This window comes from Poecilia mexicana, unplaced genomic scaffold (genome assembly GCF_051168715.1).
Source record: "Poecilia mexicana isolate PSO_F unplaced genomic scaffold, ASM5116871v1 scaffold_21, whole genome shotgun sequence".
Classification (NCBI taxonomy): domain Eukaryota; kingdom Metazoa; phylum Chordata; class Actinopteri; order Cyprinodontiformes; family Poeciliidae; genus Poecilia; species Poecilia mexicana.
Window position 1 is genome coordinate 1,894,339 of NW_028263390.1, and position 27,864 is coordinate 1,922,202.

Sequence of the window (27,864 nt, forward strand, 5' to 3'; positions counted from 1 at the left end):
GAATTCTAAAAATTTTTGAATGTTGAAATACTTACAATATCTCCCTTTGTTTACTGTGAAGACCTCAAAGGTCTGTCATAATTCTCATGCTGTCAGCTAACATCTGCATCATCCTCATTCACATTTGAATGGTAGTGAAAGAATCATGTTTGTTTTTTTCCAGAGTCTTCATTACCATTCAGCTCTGTATACAAGGTGAGAAGCTGCTGAGGGTGAGTTCTGGCACATTATCTGTCGTAGTGGTGACCATGCAATGCTCTCTATTCAGGTCAAGAAATGAAAGAAACCTTTATAAAGGTCTTTATTCTTCAAAAATTAATACAGGAGCTTGTGAGTTGCAAAAACTCCTAATTATTACTTCTAGGTCCTTCCACAAGAAGCCTCTACATTTCTGAATAAAGACATTACACAACAAAAGCTAAATGATAAGCAACATATTAAAGGTATTTAAGGCTCCTGGCCTGGTTAGTCTTCTCAAAAATATTCAGGAATTTTCTTGGGTTAGGGTAGAGTTAGGGTAGGGTTCTAGACTTGTACAGAAGGTTATCTTCCTGAAACAGTTTATCTTTCTGTCATAAATACTGTAAAATAAGGAAAAGACCCAGAAGAAGCTGAGGGATACAAAGTTTATCAGAAAATACTGTCCACATTTCTGTCGAATAAGCTTAAGACATTTATTGACCAACAACTAACCTGGAATAAAACCAGCTGTTTTTTATTCCAGGTCAAATTTTTATCTCTAATTTCAGGCATAATATTTTACGGGCACATTGGGGAATTTTTTCTTTTGTGTTTCCTCACAAAAGTACTGCATTCTAACGCAATAATATATTTAGTAATTAGTTCATGCAGCATCTTGAATACTTTCATGTAAGAAATGTTAATATCTCATTTGTGAGTAATCTAAAGTTGTGCATCTTTTTCTTTTGGCTAAATGCTCCACAAACTCAGGCGCAGAATGCAGAAGCAAAACAAGTCAAACATGGGCTTCCCCTCATTACACTGCATCAATGTGACTGTATGCAAAATGGACAGGGGGTATTTGCAAATTTATTGTGAGGGAACGCAATACTTTTGCGAGGGAACATAAATAAAATATTCCCCCTCATGTCCCAGTGGAGGCTCCCAAATATTTCCTAGCACCTAAATCAAATTTTGAAAGATCTGGTGATTGTGTTGAGGAAAAGAGCATTCAGTCAATCAAAATGACTGCAATTTTTTTCTGTAATAGTAACATTTCATAAAGGTAATATATTTATTGGCAGAATTTCTTTATGATAATCCAAAGGCTAAAATACTGACTGTGATGTTATCTGCTATAAGCAGTTTAAATATACACTTCTCCTTTTGTTTGCTCTGGCTGCATGTGGCCCATGGATTCTGATATGATGCTTGGTGTTCTGAAACTAGCTGCTCACTCACTTTCTTGTTAAATAAATTGCCAGCCAGTGGAGCTTTTGGAGATCACTTCCATTTTACTGAGTTAAAGGACTAATTATGTGGGAATTGTCCTTTTTCCTCTATTATTATATCCTCTTAATATCTTGTGTTTGACTGTTAGGTTGTCTGTAAACCAGTTTATCAGAGGACCGCTCTTCTTGACATCTGCCTGTATTACAGATCCTTTGGCTGTAGTTTATTTTTAATAGTTTCTTTTCAGTGTATTTAGACCAAGGTCCTGCATTTTTGTAGTTGTCTCTAATTTAACAAGCCTGAATCAAATAATTCAGTGATGAGCATTAATTTACACAGGGTTTAAGATATTTCATTCTACATATCTGTAATAAAATTAAATAATACACGAGTTTCATTTTCTGAAAGTCACAAAAACAAACAAACCAACAAACAAAAAAAACTTGGATAATATTTGACATCTTGACATCAGTTCTATGAAACCAGATTATTAGAAGGTGTTAATACAAGTGGAAATAAAGGCTAAGTTGAAAGATCACAGTGTGTTTGTTTGTAAGTACAGGATCTTTAACGCCATATAAAGGTGAAGATAAGCAATCTTGTTTGTAATGCACCATCTATATGACACAAATTATATTATATTTGTAATGTTGGTCTAAGTGAAAATGACTCCAGGACAAAGGCTCTGCAAATTGGACAATGTTGAAAGTGCAACATGCAACTGTCACAGACGCAGGCGTGTCGGCATGGCAGCAGCACCCTGTTGACTGCTGCATTCTGACATACCACACAGTTTCTACCCATCTCCTCTGACCAGTCGCTCTCCCCTCGGTCAGGACTTCTCTCCATCTGTTCTCCAGCCGGCTCCCCAGAACCTTCAGCCGACATAAAGAGCGGCTGCAATCACAGAGAGAACCCTGTTAGAGCCCAGACAGGCACGGAGCAGCTGACATAGCTGAACCATGCAGGCACTATTTATTCTGATGCATTGTGTTGTAATTTATACAATTACTTTTTTTCTTTTCTTCTCAAAAAAAAAACTGGAAAATAAAGCAACAAAACAAATCAGTTCATCCTTCCCTGCTGGTGTTGTTTTGTACAGAAAATATTTAACATAACAGAAAGAAATTCCACAGGGTGCTGATATTTATTGGCATGGACCATGTTTGTTTTGAAACCATTCATTTTAATACATTTTAACTGATTCTTTTCCTGTCCCACAGTAGTAAAATTTAGTTGTATCAACATCAAACTGATAGACAAATAGAAGCACACAATGAAGAGGCAGTTAAAATGAAACATGACTGCATGACTGACTGAAGGATATATGGATATAAGAATATCACTGGAATACTTTTTAATGAGCTACATTAAGGATGTCCAGCTTTACCAGAAGCAAGTTAAAGGTAAATGGAATCATGCATATTCAAACTGAGGTTCTTGTCCTATTAACTTGCTTATACTGACAGGTAGAAGCTGTTGTCTGAGGATAATGAGTGGGGAGCTTAACATGTTCTCTGTATTGTTTCCATACAATCTGCCATGTTGGTTCTCTGCTGCTGTGTGTGATGCTTTATTGTTCAATATGGGGCCAGAAACGTAAGTAACGTATCTTCTGTTCTATTCATGGCAAAGAGACAACACTACCACACATTATGCATTTCGTTACATTATCTAGTAAAATAAAACTCTATGCATTACACATGTGGACAAAATTGTTGGTACCCCTTTAATGACCAAAAATCCAACAATAGTTACTGAAATATCTACAAACTGTAACACTAAAAATTAACCAGCGAAAATCAAATCATACTTTTAAAATGGCTCAGCAGAGACTGTGTCCTGTGGTTAGCATTATAGTTGTCTTTGAGCTTCGAGCATGTTAAAGGTCATCTCCAAGCAGAATGACGGTGTTGTGCAGGCCTGTCATGGTAACAAGTTTTGCTGAATGATAAATTGTCCCAGAAGTTATGATAAACAATCATACTGTTGTTTTGAGACTATTTACGTAAAGGTAACTGCATAATAATCCAAATACACCCCCTCAAAGATCAATAACCAATTTCTATAGAACATTTAACAGGTTTCTGTAAGACATGTTAAATATTCAAAAATAAATGAAACAACCAAAAATAACAAATATCCATCCAGTCTTTGGTATAACGCGAGAGAGAGACAAGAAAATAAACATTCATGCTAATGGAAATTATCAAGCTCATTTTAATTTAACTGATTTACTGCATATTGCAACTACAGTTCTACATATTATTCAAATGTTTAAGGACTGAAGCCAATGTTTCTGGGTTTGGCAGAAACATCAATGACAAACTGAAGAGAAGGATAATATAAATAGTAACCAAAGAGCCCAGAAAAACTACTAAAGAAATTAAAGGTGACCTCCAAAGTCAAGCAACACCAGTGTCAGATTGAAACCAGTCACTGAGTCAAAGAGGATACCACTGTTGAAAACAAAACATAAAAAAGTGAGTCTGGAATTTCACAATAGATATTGAGCAGCCACAAAGGAGAAAAACTAGAGCCTTTTTCAGACGTAAAAATGAAGCACACCAAGAAAGCAACGCTGGAACATAGAGGAGGTTCGGTTATGCTCTGGGGCTGCTGTCCTGCATGTGGCGCAGGGGGCCTTGAAGTCTTGAAGTAAGACCAAATATCAAGACAAAGTCAGTCTGGAGAGAAACATGCTGCCTGGAGTCAGGAAGCTTGGTCTCAGTTGCAGGTCATGGGTCTTCCAACAGAATAATCCTAAACATCTGTAGAAGAACCAGCAAACCTGTGGACAGATGCTGAATTCTCATGGGCAGCCACTGTCTGACTGCAGTGATCTCTAAAGGTTTTGCCACAAAATATTAAGTTATAGGTACCATCATTTGTTCAGGCCTATTTTCATTAGTTTGTTTTTATAGTGATTCTGTTGAACCACATTTTTAAAAGCCATGTCTGATTTTCATTGGCTATTGAATGAATGAATGAATGAATGGTTACAATAGTCATAAAGTATATTTATGATTACTTTTATCAATTAATTCAGTGACCACTGTGGGGTACCAGTAATTTTGTCCACATCTGTTTCTTATTTAACTTGTTTCAATGTCAAGATAATCAGGAAAATATCCGTAAAGACAAATTTGACATACTTTTAATTCATGCATGTATCCTTGTGAGGTAAGAAGATACTGGAAGAGAATTCGTGCAGAAAGATTGTATTTCCCATCAGGAACATGAATAACGATTACATTTGCCACCTGGAAGAGAACAGAGCAATTCGTTGTCAGAGGAAATCACGAGTGGTAATTATGCACATGCCAATCTTTACTGAGGCTCTTTTACAGTGTTGCATATTCCATTTTAAATTGTAATGAAAAGAACTAACAATATTGTATAGATTTCTGGCCTCAGTTTCTGCCAGAGTCAGGACAGCCACGAGAGGATAGTGTTTCCTTGGCAACGGCCCAAAATCTGTAATCCTCTGGTCAGCAGGGATGCAGGTGTGACATTCCATTTCGTCCTCGCTGTGGATACTGGCAGGATGAAGTCAAAGGGGTATCTGTCTTATTATCTCAGTCAATGTGATAAAATAATTGGCATCTAACACACAGAATAAAGTATAATTAAGTTACTCTTCACTGACTTTCCAGAATGTAACTGCACATTATTATTTTTACAAATAAAGCTTGGAATCAAACCACATTACACATCACAAGTCTGACTGTTCCACATTCCCTGGAGGTCACTTTGCACTCAGACTGACTTGTTACTGAGATGAATGAAAAATTGCTGACAATTTTTATAAAATAGTGATAGAAACGGACTAAATTGAATCTAAGACATCCACCGTGAAGCATAATCAATTTAAGCACTTTACACAATCTATCATTCAACCCATCCATACACACATTTACTCTGACGGGGATAAGCTATGTTGCAGAAATGAGGCTGCCATTCAATCCATGCCATAGTTCCCCCACCGTCTACGACAAATTACTCAATACTGGGTTCCATAATAAAAACTTTCTCAGATTAGGTTCTTTGCTTGCAATAAAAAAGGATACTAGAAAGTTTGATGGTAGTGGAAGCGATGGTGCAGTGCTTCAAGGAAGTGTTGAGGACTTGTAAGCCTCAGGTTTTGTTGATGGGTTCGCAGCACGTCCTGCAGAGCGCCGACTTCACAGCCCCAGAAACAGCTCAGTACACAAGGCTCCAAGCAGCAAGGTTTCAGTAATACACCATCTACAAAGGAGTGCATGCGATGGTTAGGGGAAATGGATCCCTGGACACACTGTACAAATATGAGGAACATCTGAAGGAAGAACACAGAACTGTTGATTTATAGTTTACTGGAGCTTCTCCCTGGTGTAGCTTCTCAGTCATCAGGGCAGGACAACCCTTAGTGCTGATGTAGAAGGCACTGATGTAAGAGCAGGACCTGGTCCTGCTTCTTGAAAACATCTCACCTCTCATCCAAAACACTTCCTCATGGAGAATTACCAGTCTCTTTGCGTGCTGGCACACACGGCAGGCACACACGCCTCTATATAAAGAGTAAAAATTGAACTGGACTCCTCCTGAACTGTTCCGCATCCACACAAATCTTATAAGTGTTTTGATCGGACACTCTGAAGCGATTGCTGGCAGCTCAGATCCAGAAGTCTTCCCGACATTTGGTCCTTCGAGCTGGATCTGAGAGACTGCTTCAGCAATATATTGTCGGAATGGAAAGGAGGGATCCACATGGAGAGTCTGATCATCCTCACCGACGCAGCCAGCTGCTGTCGTACCTCCAGGACTATGAGGTGGACTACCACGCTAAGAACCACCTCCCTCAAGAACAGGGTCAGACCATCTACTCATCCTGAGATTTTCCAATACATTCATAATATGAAAGGGAAACATGATCAACTGCAGCTAGACGCCTGACAGAACTGATCTCTAGCTCTCCTGTACTAGCCCCGCAGCATGCTACATCACAAATCTTAAAGTCACGATCTGGACTTTGTGAGGATGGGATGTCAGACCCACTTGAACCCACTAGTAAACTGATGTCAGCCAGAGGTCACAAGGACCCACATCAGCTTGAAAGTACTCCACAGGTGCCAATTAGGGATGAGTCTCAATGTCCACCAGTTAACCAGCATGACCTGATTGAGGAGCTCGCATACAGTAAGCGTTGACAGGCAACGCAGAACACAGTCACCATCATCTTCAGTTGAATCATCCCCTGAATCTCAAGATTTCCTTCAGTTAACAGGAGAGGGTGGGAGGTCCCCTCCACCCCAAGATTCAGCACCACGGGGTTATTTCCAGTCCAACAGAAACAGTAGCAGGTTCTATGATGGACACCGAGTCTGATCGCTCTGTGGTGGAACGCGAGAGGAACTCTACGCTGTGGAACCATGGAGGAAGACCTTCAGGAGCTGAAGGATATGATACAAGGTCACACTTCCATTATCTTACCTGATTACATTTTATCACTCACCACTTACACATGCTGGCCCGGATCCCAGTGCAAGAGAAAACGGATTGGTCTCCTGAACCATTAGTTTCTCAGGAGTCGACACTGTGGACTCTGAATCCTCATGACTCAGAAGAAACACTGGGACATCAAAGCCAAACCTGGTATACAGAATAAACAAATGGCTAGAGTTTAAATCTCACTCCTAATGTTTTTATGATAGATTTTTCTTCTAACATTAGTTGGAAGCAAAGCATTCCAAAACATCAAACAATTTCTGACCTTAAAATATGTACTTTTAACAGACTGCATATCAAACTCCTGGTTTGGTGGACATACAATAGGCAACAATAATAACACAGAATCACAATGATTAGATCATTTAGTACATATAAAAAGAGATCACGTACTATTCAGTTGAGATTCGTTAAAAGTCACATCCTTTTTGAAAAGTTATTTTGACAGTAAAGGTAGCTGACCCCAGGGATAGGAAAATAGACAGAATGTGTCAATATGAGCTTCAACAGCTTATGATGGTTGGTGTGTGTGCTGAGCAAACACCAACATTCCTCTTCACAATACCACAAAAACAAAAAACACATTTCGTGTAATAAAAATGTTTATTTTTAGTTATTCGTCAGAAAATTCATTCTCTTTGGTCTTGATGAGGGCGGTTACTCCTTTGCGCGGTAGAATCTAAAAGACGTCTGCATCACAAGCAGTCTTTGCATTAGCAAAACACAAACATGCTTCTGTTGGACATATACGAAGGTAAAAGGCGAAAATCTAACAAGGATATCTTTTATAAAAACGGAAGTTAAGCGAACACTGCTTACCAACCCAGCACGATGGCAGCGGTCACGAGAAAACACAGAGAAACCACAGCGATGTAGAAGAGTGGAGAGTATTCATACAATGTAACGAGAAGAAGCGTGGCCATCTCATCCAATAGATGTACCTGAACGGATCAGCTGAGTCTGACATTTGAAGTAAACAAGGGGTAAGGCAGACATGATGGGACCTTCTTCTTTTCGGATTCGTCAGTAAACAGAGTATTTCTACTCCTTACTGCCACCACCTGGTGTGGAGTGGAATGACGCTTCAATTACATATTGCTGGCAGTGTGATAACGTTACAATCTCTTCTGTCCGATGATCACACACTTGTTTGTTATATTTCCCTACAGTAAATATTGTTTTACTTATTCCTTTCTTTCACCCTTTGGTTTTCATTTCTCCAGTATTCTTCAAATTTCCATCATATTTTGTCCATATTTTATGAATTTGAGGGATACATTCTGTGTGAATTTTGGCAAAAACAGACCTTTTTTATCCACCCAGTGCAGTTATTTGGTCCCTTAAAATCTGCTTAGATTTACATTCTGATTGTAGCGACACAAATACAAATAAAGCTAAACTGAAATAGGACAAATCCCAACCAAGTCAAACAGTGTTTTACTATACTTGTTAAAAATACATTAAATGTGTGCATATTATTTCTTACACTTTTATCCAGCAATGAGATTCTCAAAAAGGCTTTTGGAAAGTGCATGGTTTGAACGTTTTTCTGACCTGATCAGGATGAATTTATAGAAACAATTCAGGAGAACATGGTGTACTGAACAGACCTACCCAGAAATGTCATGTTGTCTCATTGAACTTCTCAACTTGATGTGGTAAAATGTCTCTCATAAATGGACTTGTTTTATATATCTCAGCAAGGAATTTCTGAAATTCAGATTTTATTCTGTAGATTAAATTATTTTGTAAGATGTATTGGCAGCAGGTGAGGAGATTATTTGCACTACCACAACATGTCTTTTTTAAAAGAAGAAAATAATATTGGGTGTATGTTTGTATTGTTCTTTTTAACCTTTATTTTAGTTTATATATCTTTAATGTTGTACACTTTGAGTGTGTGAAACCATGTCAAATTCCTTGGTTGTAAGAACGTAAGACTGTATTGTTTTTTCATGACTAAGTTTGCCATAATAGCGAAGTCTGATGCACACAATTTGATTTAAAATAATAGTAAAAAACAATTAATTCCCATGGACATTTGATCAAACTCATTACCTATAGAAAATGAAGAAGATCCGATAAAGAGGACGTCTTTAATCACATAGAAATAATAGTTCAGATTATAGTAGAATTTATACATTTCATTTAAGTTATTAGGTAATAGAATGGAAAAACAATTTATTGATAATGATTGCAAGTCTGTGATTAATACAGGAATCTGCGATGTAACGCCTGTTTTCACAGGCTAGTTTTTGTGTCAGTTATAATCGCTTTAAGCTAAAGTGATTCCACACCAAGATTGGAATATGTCGGTGGATCACTTTTTAAAGCCTTGTTTAGATTTTGGAGGAGATTTTAATTCCCACGCCGGGTGGCGGTAATAAACTTTAAAGCTGTGTGACACCCGTTTTCAAATACAGAAGAAGAAACTGATGAAACCTCTGTAGATAGACATTCTCCTTTCCGTTTACAAGGCCAGCAATGGCGTTGCTTTACGGCCTTATTTGGCGCCTTCTTTTAGCTTTAGTCCGCATCAAAAGAGCGACGGTTTCCTGGCTCCGAGTCCGTCTTCGAACATGGAAAGGCCGTTTCTGGCAGCGGACAATGGCTGCGCTGCTGCTGCCGGTTCCTGTGGCTGAGTTCAAGCAGAAGAAGGCCGATGCTAACCAGAGTTCTGACGGTGATGGTGATGGCAAAGGCGCTGGAAGCCGTCCGTCACGTTGGATATCTGACGGGATTTCGCTGGAGAAACTACCGGTCCACATCGGCCTTGTAGTGGCTGAGGAGGAGCTCAGCTACACGGACATCGCCAACATGGTGGTCTGGTGTATGGCTGTCGGTGTTTCCTACGTCAGCGTCTATGATCATCACGGTAAAAACTTTTGTTTGCCAGGCTTACAGTGTTAGTTTATCATTTCTTTGCGTTGTGTATGCTCTTAGTTTTAGTCATTGACGCTCCCTCAAAAGTTGGTTGTTCACACTTTAAACTTTTAGGTCCAGTAGAAAAGGGCCGAAGCATGATTAAAATGATGTATTTTTTCACTAATACTTTTCGCTCACTCCAGACCTGAACGAAGATAAATCTTTTAAGTTTCTGTTATTACCATTTTGTTATGATGATCGTTTTTTTTCTGTTAGGAAAATCTCGAAATATGTAAATGCATGCAAATAATGAGATGTAAAATGGAGTGTTTGGGATGAGGTCAGTTGACGATAACTAGTATTTCAAAATTTAGAACCATGCTGAACATTTTTATAAAGAAACGTAGACTAATGGAAAACCGTTTGAATTGAGCAAACCACAGAAGGATTTCAGTCACTTGAATGATTCAGGAAATGTAATATTTCTGAATGCTTGCCCAATAAGATGCAAAACCTCGGTTACTGTCATTCTCAGTGAAATTACGTTTTGACTTGCATGTTTTTCATCAGGTATTTTCCAGAAGAACAACTCTTCTCTTCAGGAGGAGATAGTGAAGCAACAGCACCACCTGTTGGGTGGAGATGACTCTACATTCAACATGGAGTTACTGAAAAACGGCACAGACAAACCCCAACACTTTGGTAAGAATTTAAAACAGAACCTCAGTTGGGACTTTTAGGTTGCTTTTTTTTAAAACTTTTATCTGAATGTTATTTTGCTTGATTTACACTTTGAATAATTAATATCTTGATAGATTGATGCTAAATCTTCTCTTCACATTCATCACTACCTCCACCCATGATTGTGAGGAGGTCTCCCTCTTTCAGGGAATAATTATATAAGACGAGTGTTAATTAATTCAAAAAGGCCTTGTTATATTGTCCAGATAAAACAAAGCCTGGAGTATTACAGTTTTATCAGATTTTTCAGATGTTTTTCCTCCTAATGAAAGGCCGTAGTAATTTCTTTTGGTTGTGTAAGGATCCGGTTTGCTTACAACACCAGTAGATTGTGCTTTACATAGCTGAAAATGCAGTAAGTGGCTTGCTTTAATGTACTCATAATACTTTCTATTAAAAAATATGATAGATCCATTTATACATCATGTGTTAGAAAGTCATCTAAATTAGTTTTCAGGTCCTGAGAATGTTGAAATGATGTCTCCAAATTTTTTCACTGCTGATTCTTGTACTTTGACTCTGGATGTTTGTCAGTTGTGTCCTGTAGACCCATAGTAAAGGTGCTGTCTCCAGAGGATGGAAAACACAGTATTGTCCAGGCAGCAAGAAAACTTTGTCACTCTGTGGAGAAGAAGGAATGGAGCTCTAAAGACATCAGCGTCTCCGTGTTGGACGTACTTCTCAGAGGTATGACTCATATGCATCAGTACATTAATAAATGCTTAACACGGGTTTCTGCTGTTCTTGCAGTTGTCTGCATTTATTATCAAAAATAAGATTGAAAAGATAAAGACATAAAAGAAACTCCTCAAAAAGTCTGGAAAGTGATTATTCCCTCTTAGATTTAGAAGTTTTTATAAACTTATTACTATTACGGTTTGAAAGATGTATTTCCTGTTAGTATTAGGCATACCTTTAACAAACACATGTGCATTAGCAATATTATCTTACCTTTAATCTGAAAAAAAATCCATATTTATTTCCTTTAGATATTTTGATATATAAAGGATATGTGTTGTTTCAGGCCTTTTCCTTCTTGCTGGTTCTAGAACTTTAGATGAACAGGCACATTTGATGTCTTACAGTGGGTCTGTTTTTTAGAGACTTGGTGAACACCTGTTGGTTCAGTTTGTTGGAGTTTGTTCAGTTTCATCATGTAGTGTTATCCAACCTTCCTCAAACTGTGACATTTAATACATATGCCTTGTGTTTTATTTATTTTTTCAGAATCAAAAAATATCCCAGACCCTGAGTTGGTGGTGAAGTTTGGTGCTGTGAACAGCACTCTGGGTTTCCTCCCCTGGCACATCAGACTCACAGAGTTTGTGTAAGCTGCTGTCTGTCCTTCAGCCTCATCACACAGAATGTAGCGGTGCATACACTCCTGATCAAAATGTTAAGATCAGTTGAAAAATGGCAAGAATTAACATTTTACACTGGTGGATCTTAAAGCTGCACTATGTAACTTTTACAAAAAATATATTGTTTTACATATTTATTAAAACTGTCACTCTGTCATTACAGTATGCTATGAGACAGATAATCTGTGAAATTCGTGAGCTCCACTTCCTTCTAGTGCTAACTAGAAACAACCAATCAGAGCCAGGAGGCATGAACACTACTCAGCTGTGTCCTTGATATCTTCAGTTCTTATTTGTTTTTATCGTCTGATCTATGTTTTTTGTTCCCATCAGTTCCCTGCCCTCCCACAAAAACGTTTCGTATGAAGACCTGTTTGGTGCCCTGCAGCATTACAGTGCCTGTCACCAGCGGCTCGGACAATGACTTGCAGATTGTTCTGCTCTTCAGAGAGGAGCACGGATCAAGTCTAACATGTTTGTTCAGAGGCTGGATTGGAGGTGACATCCTTCCTGTGTACCATGACCACACCTGTCCTTTTCTTCTGGACTAAAAACTTTCAGGATGGCTAAAAGATGAAGGAATCAGGAATGATGAGCAGCTCGTCTTCTGCCACTAATTCGTGTTTCATGATGAAATCACTTTCCAGTATACTGCAAATCAGAGGAAGAAGGCTGAACAGAGATGAACACTGACCTATAAGGACTATCTCCACTGACTGTTTTGCAATATCGACTCCGTCTCCCCAGCCTCTGTGGGTTCTGTGGATATCATTTCCACAGAAAAAAAATGGATACAGAGAAGACTATTACATTAGTCGTCACTTGGCATCTTGTTAAATCCAACCATTATTTTTGGATGGATTTTCAATACTGACAATAAATGGACAGAAGGTTAGCTTTGAGTGAGAAACCTCAGCAGTCTGTTGGTCTATTTGTTCTGTTATCCAATTCAAAATTGTCACTTTCCATTCGTGTTTTAGAAACTGACAAATGTTTCAGTTTGCCTGAAATAAAAAAAGAAGGCACAGTCATTTTGGTGACTGACCCAGAAAAAATGAAACTTTCTTCTTTGAAAGGGAAATTCTCGCTCCATTGTCAGCATGCTGTTTGCATCTCAAGTACATGTTAGATATTTGCAGGTGAAGATCTGTAAAATAAGATGTAAACAATGTGTGAAGCATGTGTTATTGGGCCCTGATATTTTGTGTCACAGTGGATCCCCTGATATTTGCAAGACTCAGGACAACAACCAACTGAGGGCACCCTCTAAAAACACTTAGAGGAGTCTGTCCAATAGTTCACACTGAATATACATTGATATGCATTAGTACATGTAGTGGAAACCTTCTGAGAACTACAGCAGAAGGTAATATCTGCTGTCTTTCTTATCTCTTTTCTTGGAGGTACAGCCAAAGAAAATAAATGCAGCTTCTGGATTGGTTGTTTTGCGAGTGCCAGTTAGTAGTGTGTCTGGGGACATTCTGTCCAGTTCTTCCAGCTTTACAAGCAGCATTTTCCACCAGATACTTTAGATATGCACTGCAAATAAATCCGGATGAATAGACAGGGTTCACTGCATTGACCTTTTGATTAATGACAAGCTGGTAACTAATATGCTGGTCCTCTTCTGTTCAAGATACCTAGGCACACCAATGGGTAGTGTTTGACTATTTCTATCCAATAAGCAGAGAAACCCTGAACAAAAGACGTACAATAGACAGAAGTGGACTGAGCAGCATTGAGAAAATCCCACATGATGTTCAGTGTTTGTCACATGACATCGATAATACAAATTTATATACACAGTCTTCTTGCTCACATTGACAGAGTGGGGTGGTCACATCACAGTGTTGTGGCTCCAGGTAGTGTTTTAGTTCATGATGTCTGATGGAACATTGACTGGAGTTCACATTAGAATGACTCCCTGGTTACTCCAGGTAAGGTTGAACCTTTCTGTGTTCTGAGTGGAGCCACAGCTGGTGTATTGGGTTCAGTAACACCGTCTAAATGTACAGTCCCTCTCCATTTGAATTTTTACACTTTGCCTCATTCTAACTATAAACCTTAGTGTATCGTTTTAGGTATTTGATGTGATTGTCCAACACAGAGGGTTGGGATTAGTGCACACAATTGTGTTAAAGGGGCATATTTATGTAAAATTAACTTTATTGAGCTTTATGTCATATTATCATGTTATTACCTCAAAAAATACTTGGAGTATTAGGTATGTATGTATGTTTGAGAAAGCCTTTAGTCTCCTATGGCAACCATTCAGCTGTACAAAACGCCTGGCTGGACCTAGCACCGCCTTCAAGATGAATGCTCCTCCTCAGAGCTGTGGTTTCCACATTTTGGGCCTTCCACGTCACAGAGCCCCCCTCGCCCCCCGCTACTCCCACTTAGCTCCTTTAGACTAGCAGCAGCAATCAGCAAACACCTGGTGGAACTGTGCATCTACTGAGGTCATTTTAGGATTTATTTCTCATAGCTACACTGGTAAGAACGTTAAAGGGTTAATAGAGGAGCCATGTTGTGATGACTTCCTGAAGGCAGAGTTTCAGAAAGGTCAGGAGTCTTTAAAGCAACAGAAACCCAATTTCTAAGTTTTAATTTACTTTTAAACTATATAATTCATGCCAAGTTATTAAAGATATTTTTAAAAGATGATTAGAATGTTATTGCAGTCTTTCCCAGTAACAACATGGAAAATAAGAACAAACTCCCCAGGTACCAGACTGACAGAAAAACAATCCACTGATCATGGGTTTTATGTGCTATTGTGTCTATAAATCAACAACAGACAGTAAGTAGCCTCTGTCTCTCCTTGTCAGCTGTCAGATTTGATAACTTTTTCTTATTATCTTTAATCTACCATGAAGTCCAGACTTAAGGAGTGATGAATAGTTGTCTCGGGTTCTCCAACAGTATGAATCTGTGGTTCCTATAATTGATTAAATAGTGTTCATATTGTTTCAAAACAATCATGTTTTAAACTTCTGCATAACTTTAATTTCTCTGCTCTTTCCTTGTCAGTGTTTTGTTAGAAAAAACCTTAAGCACTTACAAAAGCTGCCACTCAAAAACCACTAAGGAGACAGAATGAAGAAGGTAACGGTTTATTTACAAAAATTATAAGGATGATAGTAGATTGAAGGAGATCCAGAGCCTCTGGATCTCCATTGTTTAAGAACAGAGGCAATGGGAGGAAGTCAAAATATACTAGGCTTACTGTTGAGCTGTGTAGGACAATCACAAGACAGGCAACGTCTCTATTGAAGATCCATCACAATGACTCATGGAATCTGGGGAGGGGTGGAAAACAAAATAAGCTTCAACCCAACCTAGTAGGCACAGAATGCAAGGACTGAGCAGAGCTAAGGTGGGCAATAACTGCTGGTGAGACAATACACCAGAGAACTACTGATGATAGATCATCCACAAAGAGAAAAAAATAAGCATTTACACTACACAATAAAATAACTCAGATCAAACCTACAATATATGCACAACTATATTGAAAAACTACAAGATTCCAACAGTTCACTACAAGACACTGTTAAAACCTCAACCTAAAAAAATAACATAGTAATTTAAAGAAAAATGTGATAGAGTATTGGACATCCAAACAAAAAGCATACATGACATTATTTTTTCAGGCACTCCATTTGGCTGTGATAGCTTCCTGGAGGGATGCTGAGATTATACTCCCAACAACTAAACCTTCTCCCTCTCCTGCTATTTACTTTTCATCAACATGGGTAGTACTCTTACATCAGCTCTTCCTTTTCTATTTTTGTATATTTGCTCTGTCTTCTTAGCGTCCCGTCAGTGGCTCGGTGCTCTTACTGAGCCAGGTTCTAGTTCTCCTTGGGGTTTGTTCCTGTTAGGGTGGAGTTTTTCCTCTCCATCGTTGCTACATGCATGCTCAGCATGAGCTATAAACTCAATGACACAGCAAGAGCAGCTGTCAATGACTTGATGAGATCTGCTGGGTTTGCTAAATTGAATAATAAACTGAGCTTAATACACTGTTTGATAACTAAAGTAAAATAGAGAGTATATGTGATTGAATTGACTGAATTTTTGTTTAATTGGATTTTCTGGTCATGGAGTGTAACAAGTTGCCAGTAGTTTACTTAAATCTTTTCATTGACTCTATTAGATGATAGTCATTATAAAGCTGCTGCAGATTTAGTTTTGAATCTAATAGAAAATCGGGGGTTTACAAGATTCTTCCCATGTATGGATCAGAAAATCAGGACATATGACCCCAACCATCCATCCTTCATCATTCACGCTTATCCCCAGTGGATGATCCCAACCCTTTTTTGATTTAACTAAACTCTAGAGCAAAGTACATGAAAGACCGTACTGTGTGGTTAAGCACTTTAATTCACTTCAATAACCGAAGTTTATATAGAAACTCAGACATTTCAACAGCTGTTTAGCATAATTGTAATTTCTGAAACTTGGATGACTAATAAAAGAGTAATGAACTTTGAAATGGAAAGATATGAATTTATATAAAACAACATGCAGAACAAGGCTGGGTGAAGTGTGGTCATGTAGAAACAGAATGTCAAAGGGGTGACTGACAGCCTTTTGAAATAGTTTATGATTCAGATCCCAGATAGCAAAATATGAAAGAATCAACGCTAAAATATCGTCAGGCAATCCATGTTGAAGCCTGACATTGAAACGATATTGAAAGTGGTCGGTGACTTACATGTTGAATCAATGTTAGGATTTCACATAACTGACACTATATCAAAGTTGATTCAACCATCATCTGAATTTGGAATTACATGCATATTTGTGTTGATTTTATATTGAATTAAAGTTAAGGAATCAATATTGATTCATGTTTTAGTCTGATAGGTCTACATCATCACACCTTTAAAAGTTTAAAAAGACATATTATTTACAATTGGTCAAAATTTTTGTATTGCTGTATTTATTTATTTATTTATTTATTAACGTATTCAGCTGAGCAGATACTGAAATGTTCTTCTGTCGTCCTCAAGAGGGCAGCAGATGAGTGAACGTTCTTTCAGAAGAAGAGGCTGTTGTGCGTTACATCCATCTTCAGAAAAACATCCGCCATCAGCTTGACTGCACCATGGGAGCCGTTCTGGGACTCTGTTCCATGGCTAGCTGGGTGAGAAGCTTTTTGAAATCCAAAAAATACACATCCGAAAGAACTATTTAACTTGTTGCAATGATATTCAGGCTCTCCATTATTGTTTATTTTTAAAGAAAACAAACCACGCAGAACAGAAGCCTGACAACAACCATTAACAAGAAAGAAAGGAAAGCAAAACCATTAGGGGAAAAGGTTTTACATCTCTTCCGCCTTTGTGGCTGAACAAACGGTTCTCAACAGAAATCTATTCCAGCGTTGGAGGTTTAGGCCGCAAACTCGCTTTGTTTTGATCGAGTGGTGACGCAGCCTGTAATATTCCGGTGATAAGTGACTGGGTAAAAAGCCTACGCTTAGCTAGCTAAGTGATTCGTTTATAATGTATACAAGACAGGTGGATGTTATGTTCCACCTGCGCTGTTTAGCACATCACCATCTATTTATACACGATAACAAGTCATTTAATAGCCTCACTGTTGCACAACTAGGATCAGAAATACCTCTCCCTTTTTCTGTCCTCAGCTAACCAAGTTTGTTTACGCAGATCCCCTGCCTTTGTGGCAGCGCCCCCTGTCTGTTGTGTCGATGCTGTCCAAGTGGAAATAACTCGACCATGACTCGTCTCATCTACGCCTGCTTCTTGCTGCTGGGAGTGGCTGTTGCCTGCATCATGTTGATGCCTGGCATGGAGGGCCAGCTCAAAAAGGTAATGTGTTCACCATAAATAACTGCCTTCAAACTGTTCCTAGCGTATAAAAACATTTGTCAGTGACATATAGTTGGAAAAACAGTTGAATTTTGCTGCTAGAAATGACATTTAGAAAAGATTTAAGAAGGTGGAGTCAAATAGTTATCCCTTGTTTGACAAGTGTTTTATCTGGTTATGTTTTCTTTGAATTTGGATGAGAAATCAGAACCTTTTCGAATGAGTCATACATCAGGTCCGTGAAGGTATTTACAGGAAACCACAGAGAAATTGATGTTGAATCACGAGAGTCTGAGCTTAAATATGTAAGGAGCGTTAAATTGCTTTGCAAAGAATTAATGTTTCATATGAGCCTGTAAAGGAATTTTGAGAGAGGGAATTCTTCTTATTTGTTTTATCTTCAATTTCTTTTTGACTCAGTGATTGGTTTCTGGTCTCTGATGGCTGTTGGTATTAATTTTTGGTTGTTAAATAATCAGTCACAATAGTGAAGTTTAATTATGGTGTTTTTGGTTTTATTGCATAAATATTCTCAGCAGTCCTGCTGCAATAATCTGTCCCACTCAGACATCTTTTGTCCACACAATATGTGGAACATGCAGTAAATATAATCTGCGGCACCATTTATGAGCTTTATTATTATTAGTCTTACTATGTATTTTTAATCTGGCAAATATATGCCTAGCCATCTTTTCTGTCACTGTATCTATGTGTCCTTCTCTCATTGTGTCAGACATATTTGGCCAAGTCTCTGGCATTTATCCATGTTTGACATTTTTCCAGACTCTGAGTTTTGCTATGATGCTTTCTGCGGATGTTTACTAAGATTTCTTCTTTTGTATCACTGTAGATTCCAGGATTCTGTGAAGGAGGGATTGGTTCATCTTTATCTGCTTTAGATGGCAAAGTGAACTGTGACGTTCTGGTTGGCTACAAGGCTGTGTATCGGGTTTGCTTTGGAATGGCCATGTTCTTCTTACTGTTCTCTTTGCTTATGATCAAAGTAAAGAGCAGCCAAGACCCCCGAGCAGCACTTCACAATGGGTGAGTCTATATATACATATATATAGAAATTCTTCAAATGGGTATCTTCCTTTCATTTACTATTATGATTTTTAGGAGTGGTTTGGAAATGCTTTAACTCCAGCTGCATTTGCTGGATTTTAACAGTAATCAGCATCAACCTGACTGACTGGTATTTGTCATCCCTCTCATTTTTTCTTCTTTTGTACCAGATTTTGGTTCTTCAAGTTTGTCGCAGCTCTTGGCATCACTGTTGGTTCGTTTTTTATTTCAGAGGGACCTTTCACTACTGGTAAGTATTCCTTTCCTTTGGGCATTATTTTTTTAACTGTGTAGGTTTTCCTAGTGGACATTAAAAAATGAAATTGTGTTATTTTTGTGATAAATGACTGAATTATCCTCATTCATTCTTTATCTCTGAGAGGTAAAGAACAGCATTGCAGTAAATATTGATTGACATTGTCAGTAATGGAGTTAATAATCAGACACAAAAATGTTTTGGGGTAAAATTTTGGATTGTAGATACTCTGAGTATCTCTACTTGTTCTTCATGCTTCTTCAGCAATGCACTGTAAGGTCCCAACAAGGAATAGTAGGGTTGTAGTCGGCCCACCAGTATAACCCACCTCATGATGCAGTCACCAACCCAGAATCACCCAGAATCATAAAGAGTAACAGAAGACGGTGCAACAAGGGAAATATCATCTAATGATTCAACTCTAAGACAACAGCAGTGCCAGCATGTCTGTGGGAGCAAATAGCAGACAGTGTGTAGATGATTCTTCAGTGTCCATCTGACCAGCAGAACTTGAGGCACATGAATGTTGAGGATAGAAAACACCACCTGTCCTTTAATGAAGGTGCTGAATACATTAAACAGTCACAATTACAGATCTCAGCCAGAGGGAGGAGACATCCCTGAAAAACATTTCCTCAGGTGAATACTGTAAACTCAGCTTTGGTTCTGCAGTCACATCCAATCTGAAAACAAAACAACAACAAAAAACACACATCCTGTGACGTCAGTGAATTCACTTGTATTATGTAAAAAAGATGCAGGGATCCTTTGTGGTTGGCATGTTTCTTGCAGAAGTGAAATGATCTGAAACCAGTGCTACCAATGTTCCCTGTTTAGAAAAGAAAACAAACTAAAAAAAACCTAGTCTTTATGTCCATAAGTAGAGGTACCAGTGATTTAAATCAAGGAGAACTGAAGGTGAATTCCCTGTAGTCATCACTAAGTTCACATATAAAGCTTGTTCTCCTTGCTCTGCTCTGCAGTGTGGTTCTACATTGGGATGGCAGGAGCTTTTTGTTTCATCCTCATCCAGCTGGTTTTACTCATTGACTTTGCTCATTCCTGGAACGAGTCCTGGGTGGAGAAGATGGAAGAGGGCAACTCTCGCTGTTGGTATGCAGGTAGGATAATAACCTTAGGAGTTTAAACATACATAACATGACAGGTGATATATTTTGGTTTTGTCTTACGTGTCAGGGGAAAATTAAAATGTCTACTGGAAAATTACTCTTTAACACTGTTTAACATTAGAGTTTTAAAGGACAAATTCTAATTTGGCTAGGACAGTCAGAGGTCGCTCTAGACTTTTTTGTTCTCCGTCATTTTGGCGGACAGCATTCAAAAAAATCAGTCATGTTCTATTTTTACCCGTCAAATTATCAATCAATCAATCAATCAATCAATCAATCAATCAATCAATCAATCAATCAATCAATCAATCAATCACATTTTATTTTTATAGCACATTTCAGCAGCAAGGCATTTCAAAGTGCTTCACATAATTAAAATAAAAACAGCATGTGACATTGAATAAACAGTGAGAAAGAGACATTTTGAAAAGATTAAAAAAGATAAAAACATTAAAACCCCTTTTAAGACTTCAGTTAAATGTTGTTTAACTGGGGCTCTAACCCTCTGGGACTTTAGTCAAAAACACCGTTTGACAAGGACTCCAACCTCTAGGTTTTTAGTTGAAACGCCATCAACTGGGACTCTAAACCCCGTGGGACTTTAGTTAAACATCATTTAACAAGGATTCTCACACCCCTAGATATAGATTCGTTGAACTGGGACATTTTCCAGGTGGGCTTTACATAGACAGTGTGAAAAAGAAATAAAAAGAAGTTAATAACTAGATGAAAAGTAAAGATAAAAACATTAGATTTAAACAGTGAGAAAGAGAAATAAAAAGCTGTAGAACTTTAGTTGAGAAAACATTAAAACCCGCACCCCTTTGAGGACTTCAGTTAAATCTCGTTTAACTGGGGCTCTAACCCTCTGGTTAATATGATTATAATCATATTATCATCGGCTATTCAGCCCCATTTTTATTATTTATTTTTATTCACCTAGTTGAACCATGAATCCAGATCCCATCACACATAAAGCAGATGAATGAATGCATCTAACTTTTTCTCCATGACAAAAACCACCAACTGTGGCCCCATTAACTTATAATAAATGAAGTTAAACGACTTCACTTAAATTCAGACCCTAGCACTTTGCCCGCTGGGTCTGAACGCACAGCCTCACAAATTCCTCCTGGTTGCATCGGCAGAGAAATCAGCCCTAGTTCATCAGTCAGTTGGATCTGTCTGATCCAAACCGATCAATTGAAGTTTTTTTTACCTTGTGCCGTCCGGGCCTGCGCTTTTACGAGGATTGTTTTTACATGGTTTCGCTTTTCCGAAACTGACAGATGTTACGTCTGATGCTCTCCTGGGAACGGGAGGGTAACGTCTTCCAATTCCATTTGTTAAATCTGCAGGATGAGTTAAGTTTAATTCTTTGCAGCGGCGGAGCCGCATCCGCATTGGTTATTCAGCAAACTGAGCTTGTTACGGTCTAATGCATCGTCATTTATTTACTCAAGATAAACAACAGGCTCCTCTGTTTAGACTATAAATTGATTAGCTCAACGTTGCATTCTTTTTAGTTTTCTCTGTTCTGTATGTAATGGAGACTGAAATTAAACGCGCCATTTCAACCAAAGATTTGGAAAGCGCTTCCTAACCAGACGCTCAAAAGCGTCCGGTCCATGACACGCTGTCAGGTCCCGGTCAGAAAGACGCATTTAGTTCAGAGACCATGAGATGATATTCAGAAAGGATTTTTTATTAATTGATTTTAGTTGCTTTTGCGATGAAATCTTTGCGTAAAGTCTATAATGTCTGCCAATGTGCACCTGTCATTGGTGTGAATTATAACCTGTCAAATGACCGACGGGTTTCAGATTTTCCCGTCGTTTAAAAAAATAACCAGTCAAATACGGAAAATATTCCATTAATGTGACCTCTGAGGACAGTAGACCAAAAATTTGATTTTGTTTTAGACTTAGTGCTTAAATGATGTTTCTGATTTTATTATCTCCATTTCTTGAAAACTCTGAATTAATTCTATGGTGTTTAGAAATGAATTGTCTCCTTATGGGTTGAAATAAATGAGGAAAAGGAAATGAATAAAATGTAATACGAATGAAAAAGAAATTTAGATGCACAATTTGTATTGGTTATTGCTTGTTCTGTAGAATGGATAAGCGGACCTTACTTACAAAATCCAAGTAAATCAAATGCCACAAAAGAATCATTTACTGCAGCATATAAAAACAAATCAAGTTACATTGTGTGATTTAGGTATTGCAAACCTAAAATAACTTGATATTTATTTAATACCTCTGGTAAAGGTAAGATGTGTAACCAGCATTATTATTAACTATGTTATTACTAGAACTATATTACTTTCTGAAACAGGTGGAGCATACCCTGTTTAACAATCTTAAGTTCTAACTCAGTAAATGAAATAATACTCACCATGGTGAAGACCAAACCATGTTTGTTATGGAGTTTTTTGGTCCTGATGTTCTGGATCCACCTGCTGACTAAAAACTGTAACACACCTCCAGACTTTAATGGACTTTCTGCTGTTGGTGCTGCAGGCCAGAGTTCCCACCCTGGTCCTTAAGGCACACTGCCTGCCTGAGTTAGATGTTTACTTGCTTCAGCTAAGCTGATTTCAAAAATTGCTCTAAACTATTTTGAAAACAATTTGTTAATTTTCTTCCTCTTTCCTGCTATGTGCTACTTTGTGGTGTTCTATCACATAAAATCCTAATTAAATACTTTGAAATTTGTGGTAGGTTGAACATTTGAAGAGGTGTGTATACTGTTGTTACGCTGTACATCCTGTTGTGTTTTTGAACAGACTTTATCTAAAATTGACTTTTGCTTTGCTTTTGCAGCTCTACTTTCAGTTACTGCGCTGAACTACCTCCTGTCCCTGGTCTCTTTGGTTCTGTTCTATGTTTACTACACCCATTCTGATGGCTGCACTGAAAATAAGGTCTTCATTAGCATCAACTTGCTGCTGTGCGTCACAGCCTCCGTCATGTCTGTTCTACCACAGATTCAGGTAATAAGCACTTCATTTTGAAGTTCTCTTGTAAAAAGCAGCATCTTGTAATTTAAAGGGGCAGTATTATGTCAAATTGATTTTTTTCAGCTTTACATCATGTTATAATGTTTTATCCTGTCATCAAAAATATACCTGAGAGCTGTTTTCACAAAAGTCGGATTCAGAAATACAAGATCTGAGATAAAGCCAGTGTTGCCATAGCACCACCAAGTTAATCTTGGCCAGATTTGGGCAGAGTATCCAAAAGTTGTACTCAAATAAGAGAAGTAATAGTTCAGCATATTTTTTTTTTTTTTTACAAAAGTGGAAGTAAAAGGTAACCAGCCAGGTAATTACTCAAGCAAGAGTAAAAAAGTATTTGGTAAAAAGTCTAATCAAGTACTGAGTAACTGATCAAATCATCAACCATTTAAAATTACATCAGTTGGTCTGTCTGATGTTTAAAAATTACATCAGACAGACCAAAACATAAAGTGCCTGACTTTATATTTTGATCCTGGCTTTATCAGTTTCATGAAGGCCAAAGCTCCTCCGCTGAGCTGCGGTTTCTGAGCTTTAGCTTCACAGACCCTCAGCTCTTTCAGACTAGCCAACAGCAATTAGCAAACACTGCTGAGCTCATTACATGAGCTCAGCAGTTCTCAGAGCAATGCTGGTAAAAACATTGTTAAAGGGTTAATAGAGCAGCCATGTTGTGATGACTTCCTGAAGGCAGACTTTAAGAAAGAGCAGGAGTTTTTAAAGAGATGGAAACCCAATTTCAAGGTGTTAAATTACAAAATCAAGTCACATTTGATAAATAGCATTTTTATAACAACTGAAGGTAACATGATTGTGGTGTGAAATGGCACTATATGCCTGGAAAATGCATAATGCTATCACTCACGACAGTTTTTTCACAAATATGTAAAAAAAAATTCTTTTCTAAAGTTACATACTGGAGCTTTAACAAGTAAACTAAGCTAAATAAACTGTAACGTTTTAATTCTATAAATACAGAATTTATCTCAGAGGTGTTGTATGTGTTTATGTATTCATTCCATTAATTTAGAATATGCACTTTGTTTTTATTAGATACCAATGAGAAAATTTAGGTCGAGCAATTTGATGAAGATTAAAGTGGCTGTGAACATTTTCAGTTCTCTGTTTTCTTCCTAACGCTGCATATTCTTCATAAAGGAGTCCCAGCCCAGATCTGGTCTGCTGCAATCCTCCCTGGTCACTCTGTACACCATGTACTTGACCTGGTCTGCAATGACCAATGAGCCTGGTAAGCAAACATGTCTACAAATTATTAGTTACTCTAATGACGGAGTCCTGTTAACACAGCGCTTAAAAAGAGAAGAGAAATAAAAGATGTTAAAATCACATTAAATTAGCTTCTTATAATTGACTTTCTACTTTACTTAAAAGATTTCTGGAGCAGGACACAGGAAATAGAGTATTCTCACAACAATGAGAGAGAGAAAATGTCAGATTTATGTTTTAATGTCTTCACAATCAGATTTTTACATACATTCAGTTATACATGCCTTTGAATGACTTGGGTGAAATGTTCTGGGTTTCCTGATTTTGAAGACATCAATTAATAAATATGACATATTCGTGATATCATTACTGTGGCATTTAGTAAATAGAAATATCTTTGGTAATTCTGTCTTAAAATAAGAAACATTTGTTCTGAATGTGACAAAATGTACCTTTTGTCACACATATGACAAAAGGTACATATGTGTTTTTATTTGATGTATGTAAACATACAGCAGGTTTATTATAACTGACAAATTAACTTGTGAGGATGCCTCAATAAATGAAAATGCTTGTTTATGATCCCTCTGTAGTATTCCATCTTTTGTGTCACTCAGTTTTAACATTCAGGAACTTGTAGTGAACTGAAAGTTTGGACATTTTTGATTTGAGTTGTGTGTGTGTGTGTGTGTGTGTGTGTATTTTGCAGACAGAGATTGTAACCCCAGCCTTCTGGGCATCATTGGGCTTAATAGCACCAGCCCTAAAGGTCAGGACCATGTGGTTACGTGGTGGGATGCTCAAGGGATTGTGGGATTGATTCTTTTCCTCATGTGTGTCCTGTACTCCAGGTGGGAACCTTCTTTATGTAAAAGCTTGTTTTGAACTGACAGAGATGCTCAGATTATTAGTAAATTAGTGGTTGAAAAACGGCTCTTGCACATTGTTAACTTGTTGTGTTTCTGTTTGTCCATTAGTATTCGCAATTCTTCAAATGCCCAGGTGAACAAGTTGACTCTGACCACTGATGAGTCTGCTCTGATCGAGGACGGACCCCAGACAGACAGCTTTGAGGAGGGCAGTGGCCATAACAGAGCTGTGGACAATGAGAAGGATGGGGTCACCTATTCTTACTCCTTTTTCCACTTCATGCTGTTCCTAGCGTCACTCTACATCATGATGACGCTCACCAACTGGTACAGGTAGGATTCTGAGGATTATTCTGTTATTTTCAAAAGAGTGGTACAGGCAGACATTTTCTGCTTGGTGCTGAAGTCGATGCTTTGCCACACTTCCTGTCATCCTGCACTGCTAAAGGAGCTCAGAGGATTTTTGACAGAAATGTTTGGTAAAGAGTCAGAGCTGTCTCTCTGACCCAGTCAGCCCTGTTTCTATTGGAACAATATACAGTGGAAATCACATATTTACATATTCTGAATAAAAAGACACAAACATGTTTTTTTTCTCACTGTCTGAAGTTAAATGCAACGTTTCTTGTTTTAGTTTAGTTAGAATTACCAAAATAATTTCTGTCTGCTATATGCTAGAAAACTTGGCGAGTTAGTTATTTCTTTGAATTCAGAAGTAAGATAACTAACGTTTAAAATGTATGACTTCAGTCAAACATTCAGTGTGTGTAAATTCCTGGTTTCATCTGTGTGCATGGAGCACATCTTCCATTTAACTCGTATTGTTGTGTGATTTGTTGAGGTCATGTATACAGTGGAGGAGGCTATTTGAGCACAAACACCCTGTCGTGTGTAGTTTAGAAAGATATAGATGTGAATGTAAATCTCAAAGACGTATGCCTTCACACACACACACACACACACACACACACACACACACACACACACACACACACACACACACACACACACACACACACACACACACAAAATGACATTTTATCACGTTGCTTAACTTGTAGCTGAACACTATGAGCAAGTTCCATTTTCCATATGAAGTGGCTTCATTCCAACCTGTTGGTTGCATGTTTCTCTGTCTGCAGCCCTGACTCCAAATATGAGACCATGACCAGCAGGTGGCCGTCTGTGTGGGTGAAGATCTCCTCCAGCTGGATCTGCATTGGCCTTTATGTGTGGACTCTGGTGGCTCCACTGGTCCTGGTCAACAGAGACTTTGACTAAAAAACACACTTCCCTGCTACTCAACTGTAGATTCATGCTTTGCATCTCTTGTTTTTTCTGTCATCAGATATATAAGATCTAACCTTGCACCTGCTTACCGTGACAGAGGCAGATTAGTCCTGGCGTTAGAGAATCTGAGTGTTCAGTGTAGTCATTTTTGGCATGTGCAGTCTGGGTGATGAGTAAAGCCTGTGTGCATGCATTCATTTCATCTTCATTCCCAGTAAGATGAACCTTTGTGTTCTTGTGACAGGTTGTAGCCTGTTTTTAGTGAACCCTTGCACTGATGCAGTTGTAAATAAGTTTGTTCTGTGGTTTATCCAAAGTGACTAATCGTTAATAAGCATGTTTTCCTTTAAGCAGTGAATGTTTCTTCACTTTTTAGGAGTGTTGTGATGGCTTCAATTGTCTCTAGCTGTCAACCTAATAATGGTCTCTGTAGTTTTGGGACATGTGAAAGACTGTTCCACAGAAAGTCAGGCTCAAGCAGAGAGATGTCTGGAACTGGGAACACTGTTCCACTTCATTGCATGAATAGTGCTGTGTTGGTGTTTTCTGTGTTATTTGCAGCTGGCACATACATAAAAGACATTCTTCCTTTTATTGATTCTGATTAGTAATGTCTATTGTGTAAAAATAAGTCTAGTTAAAACCTCTTTGTAGTGTTATTAGATAATAGTTGAATATTAACTTTGTCATAAAGCTATTGCATCCCTTAATTAAAATAAAGTGAGAAAAGAAGTGTGTATTTTGTTTCATGCTTCCATTAAGCTGTACTCTGAATATGTTACAAAGTGACATCAGACTTTTAAAGCGTTTTTCAGGATCCTCAAAGAGGCTCTATAATGAAATCAGTCGTTCCCATTCACACACTGATGATGGCAGGCTGCTGGGTTGTAGCCACATCTGGAGCAGGCTGACAGAGACCAGGTGGCCATATTGCACCATCGGCCCCTCTGACCACCACCAGCAGGTAAGTTGGTAGGAGTGTTTTGCCCAAGGAGACGACAGAGGTGGACAGAGTGGAAATCGAACCGGCGACACACTTAAGCAAACTCCAACCATTGTCACCTAAGTATTAGAGCAGAGATTCTCCACTTGGGTCTTCAGGTTTCAGGTGTTTCCCGTAGGCCACACACCTGCTGTGTTTAAATAGGTGATCAAAAGGTTTCTGCTGGTCAGGGAGCTGCAGCAGAGAGAGACCTGGAACAGCAAATATGTCCTGAGAACCACTGAGGACCGAGAACCACTTTGCTAGACCAATATTTTCTCAAAGCCAGTTGTGGGATGACAAGAAGAGT

General features: G+C 38.2%; 3 protein-coding genes across 4 annotated transcripts; 2 read left to right on the forward strand and 1 right to left on the reverse strand.

Annotated features, from left to right (window-relative positions):
- Positions 1 to 286: 286 nt before the first annotated feature.
- cgrrf1 (cell growth regulator with ring finger domain 1) lies at positions 287 to 7,920 on the reverse strand. 2 transcript variants are annotated; one of them, XM_088001785.1, is made up of 6 exons: positions 7,842 to 7,920; positions 6,908 to 7,044; positions 5,484 to 5,661; positions 4,805 to 4,952; positions 4,569 to 4,676; positions 287 to 2,310 (listed from the first exon to the last, which is right to left on the reverse strand). In XM_088001785.1, exons 1-6 carry the CDS (start codon positions 7,865 to 7,867, stop codon positions 2,050 to 2,052), a joined length of 858 nt encoding a protein of 285 aa, XP_087857911.1. In that variant the 5' UTR covers positions 7,868 to 7,920; the 3' UTR covers positions 287 to 2,049. The 2 variants fall into 2 exon arrangements, with proteins under 2 accessions (XP_087857911.1, XP_087857910.1); XM_088001784.1 differs by having other exon boundaries at positions 7,720 to 7,919.
- Positions 7,921 to 9,342: 1,422 nt separating this feature from the next.
- nus1 (NUS1 dehydrodolichyl diphosphate synthase subunit) lies at positions 9,343 to 13,303 on the forward strand. Its single transcript, XM_015006389.2, has 5 exons — positions 9,343 to 9,775; positions 10,336 to 10,467; positions 11,041 to 11,193; positions 11,734 to 11,833; positions 12,201 to 13,303. Exons 1-5 carry the CDS (start codon positions 9,385 to 9,387, stop codon positions 12,289 to 12,291), a joined length of 867 nt encoding a protein of 288 aa, XP_014861875.1. The 5' UTR covers positions 9,343 to 9,384; the 3' UTR covers positions 12,292 to 13,303.
- A 3,593-nt stretch (positions 13,304 to 16,896) lies between these two features.
- On the forward strand, positions 16,897 to 27,304 carry serinc1 (serine incorporator 1). The gene is made up of 10 exons (XM_015006396.2): positions 16,897 to 17,025; positions 17,552 to 17,713; positions 18,564 to 18,757; positions 18,949 to 19,028; positions 20,018 to 20,155; positions 22,993 to 23,162; positions 24,345 to 24,435; positions 25,123 to 25,264; positions 25,391 to 25,615; positions 26,425 to 27,304. Exons 1-10 carry the CDS (start codon positions 16,987 to 16,989, stop codon positions 26,561 to 26,563), a joined length of 1,380 nt encoding a protein of 459 aa, XP_014861882.1. The 5' UTR covers positions 16,897 to 16,986; the 3' UTR covers positions 26,564 to 27,304.
- Positions 27,305 to 27,864: the final 560 nt, after the last annotated feature.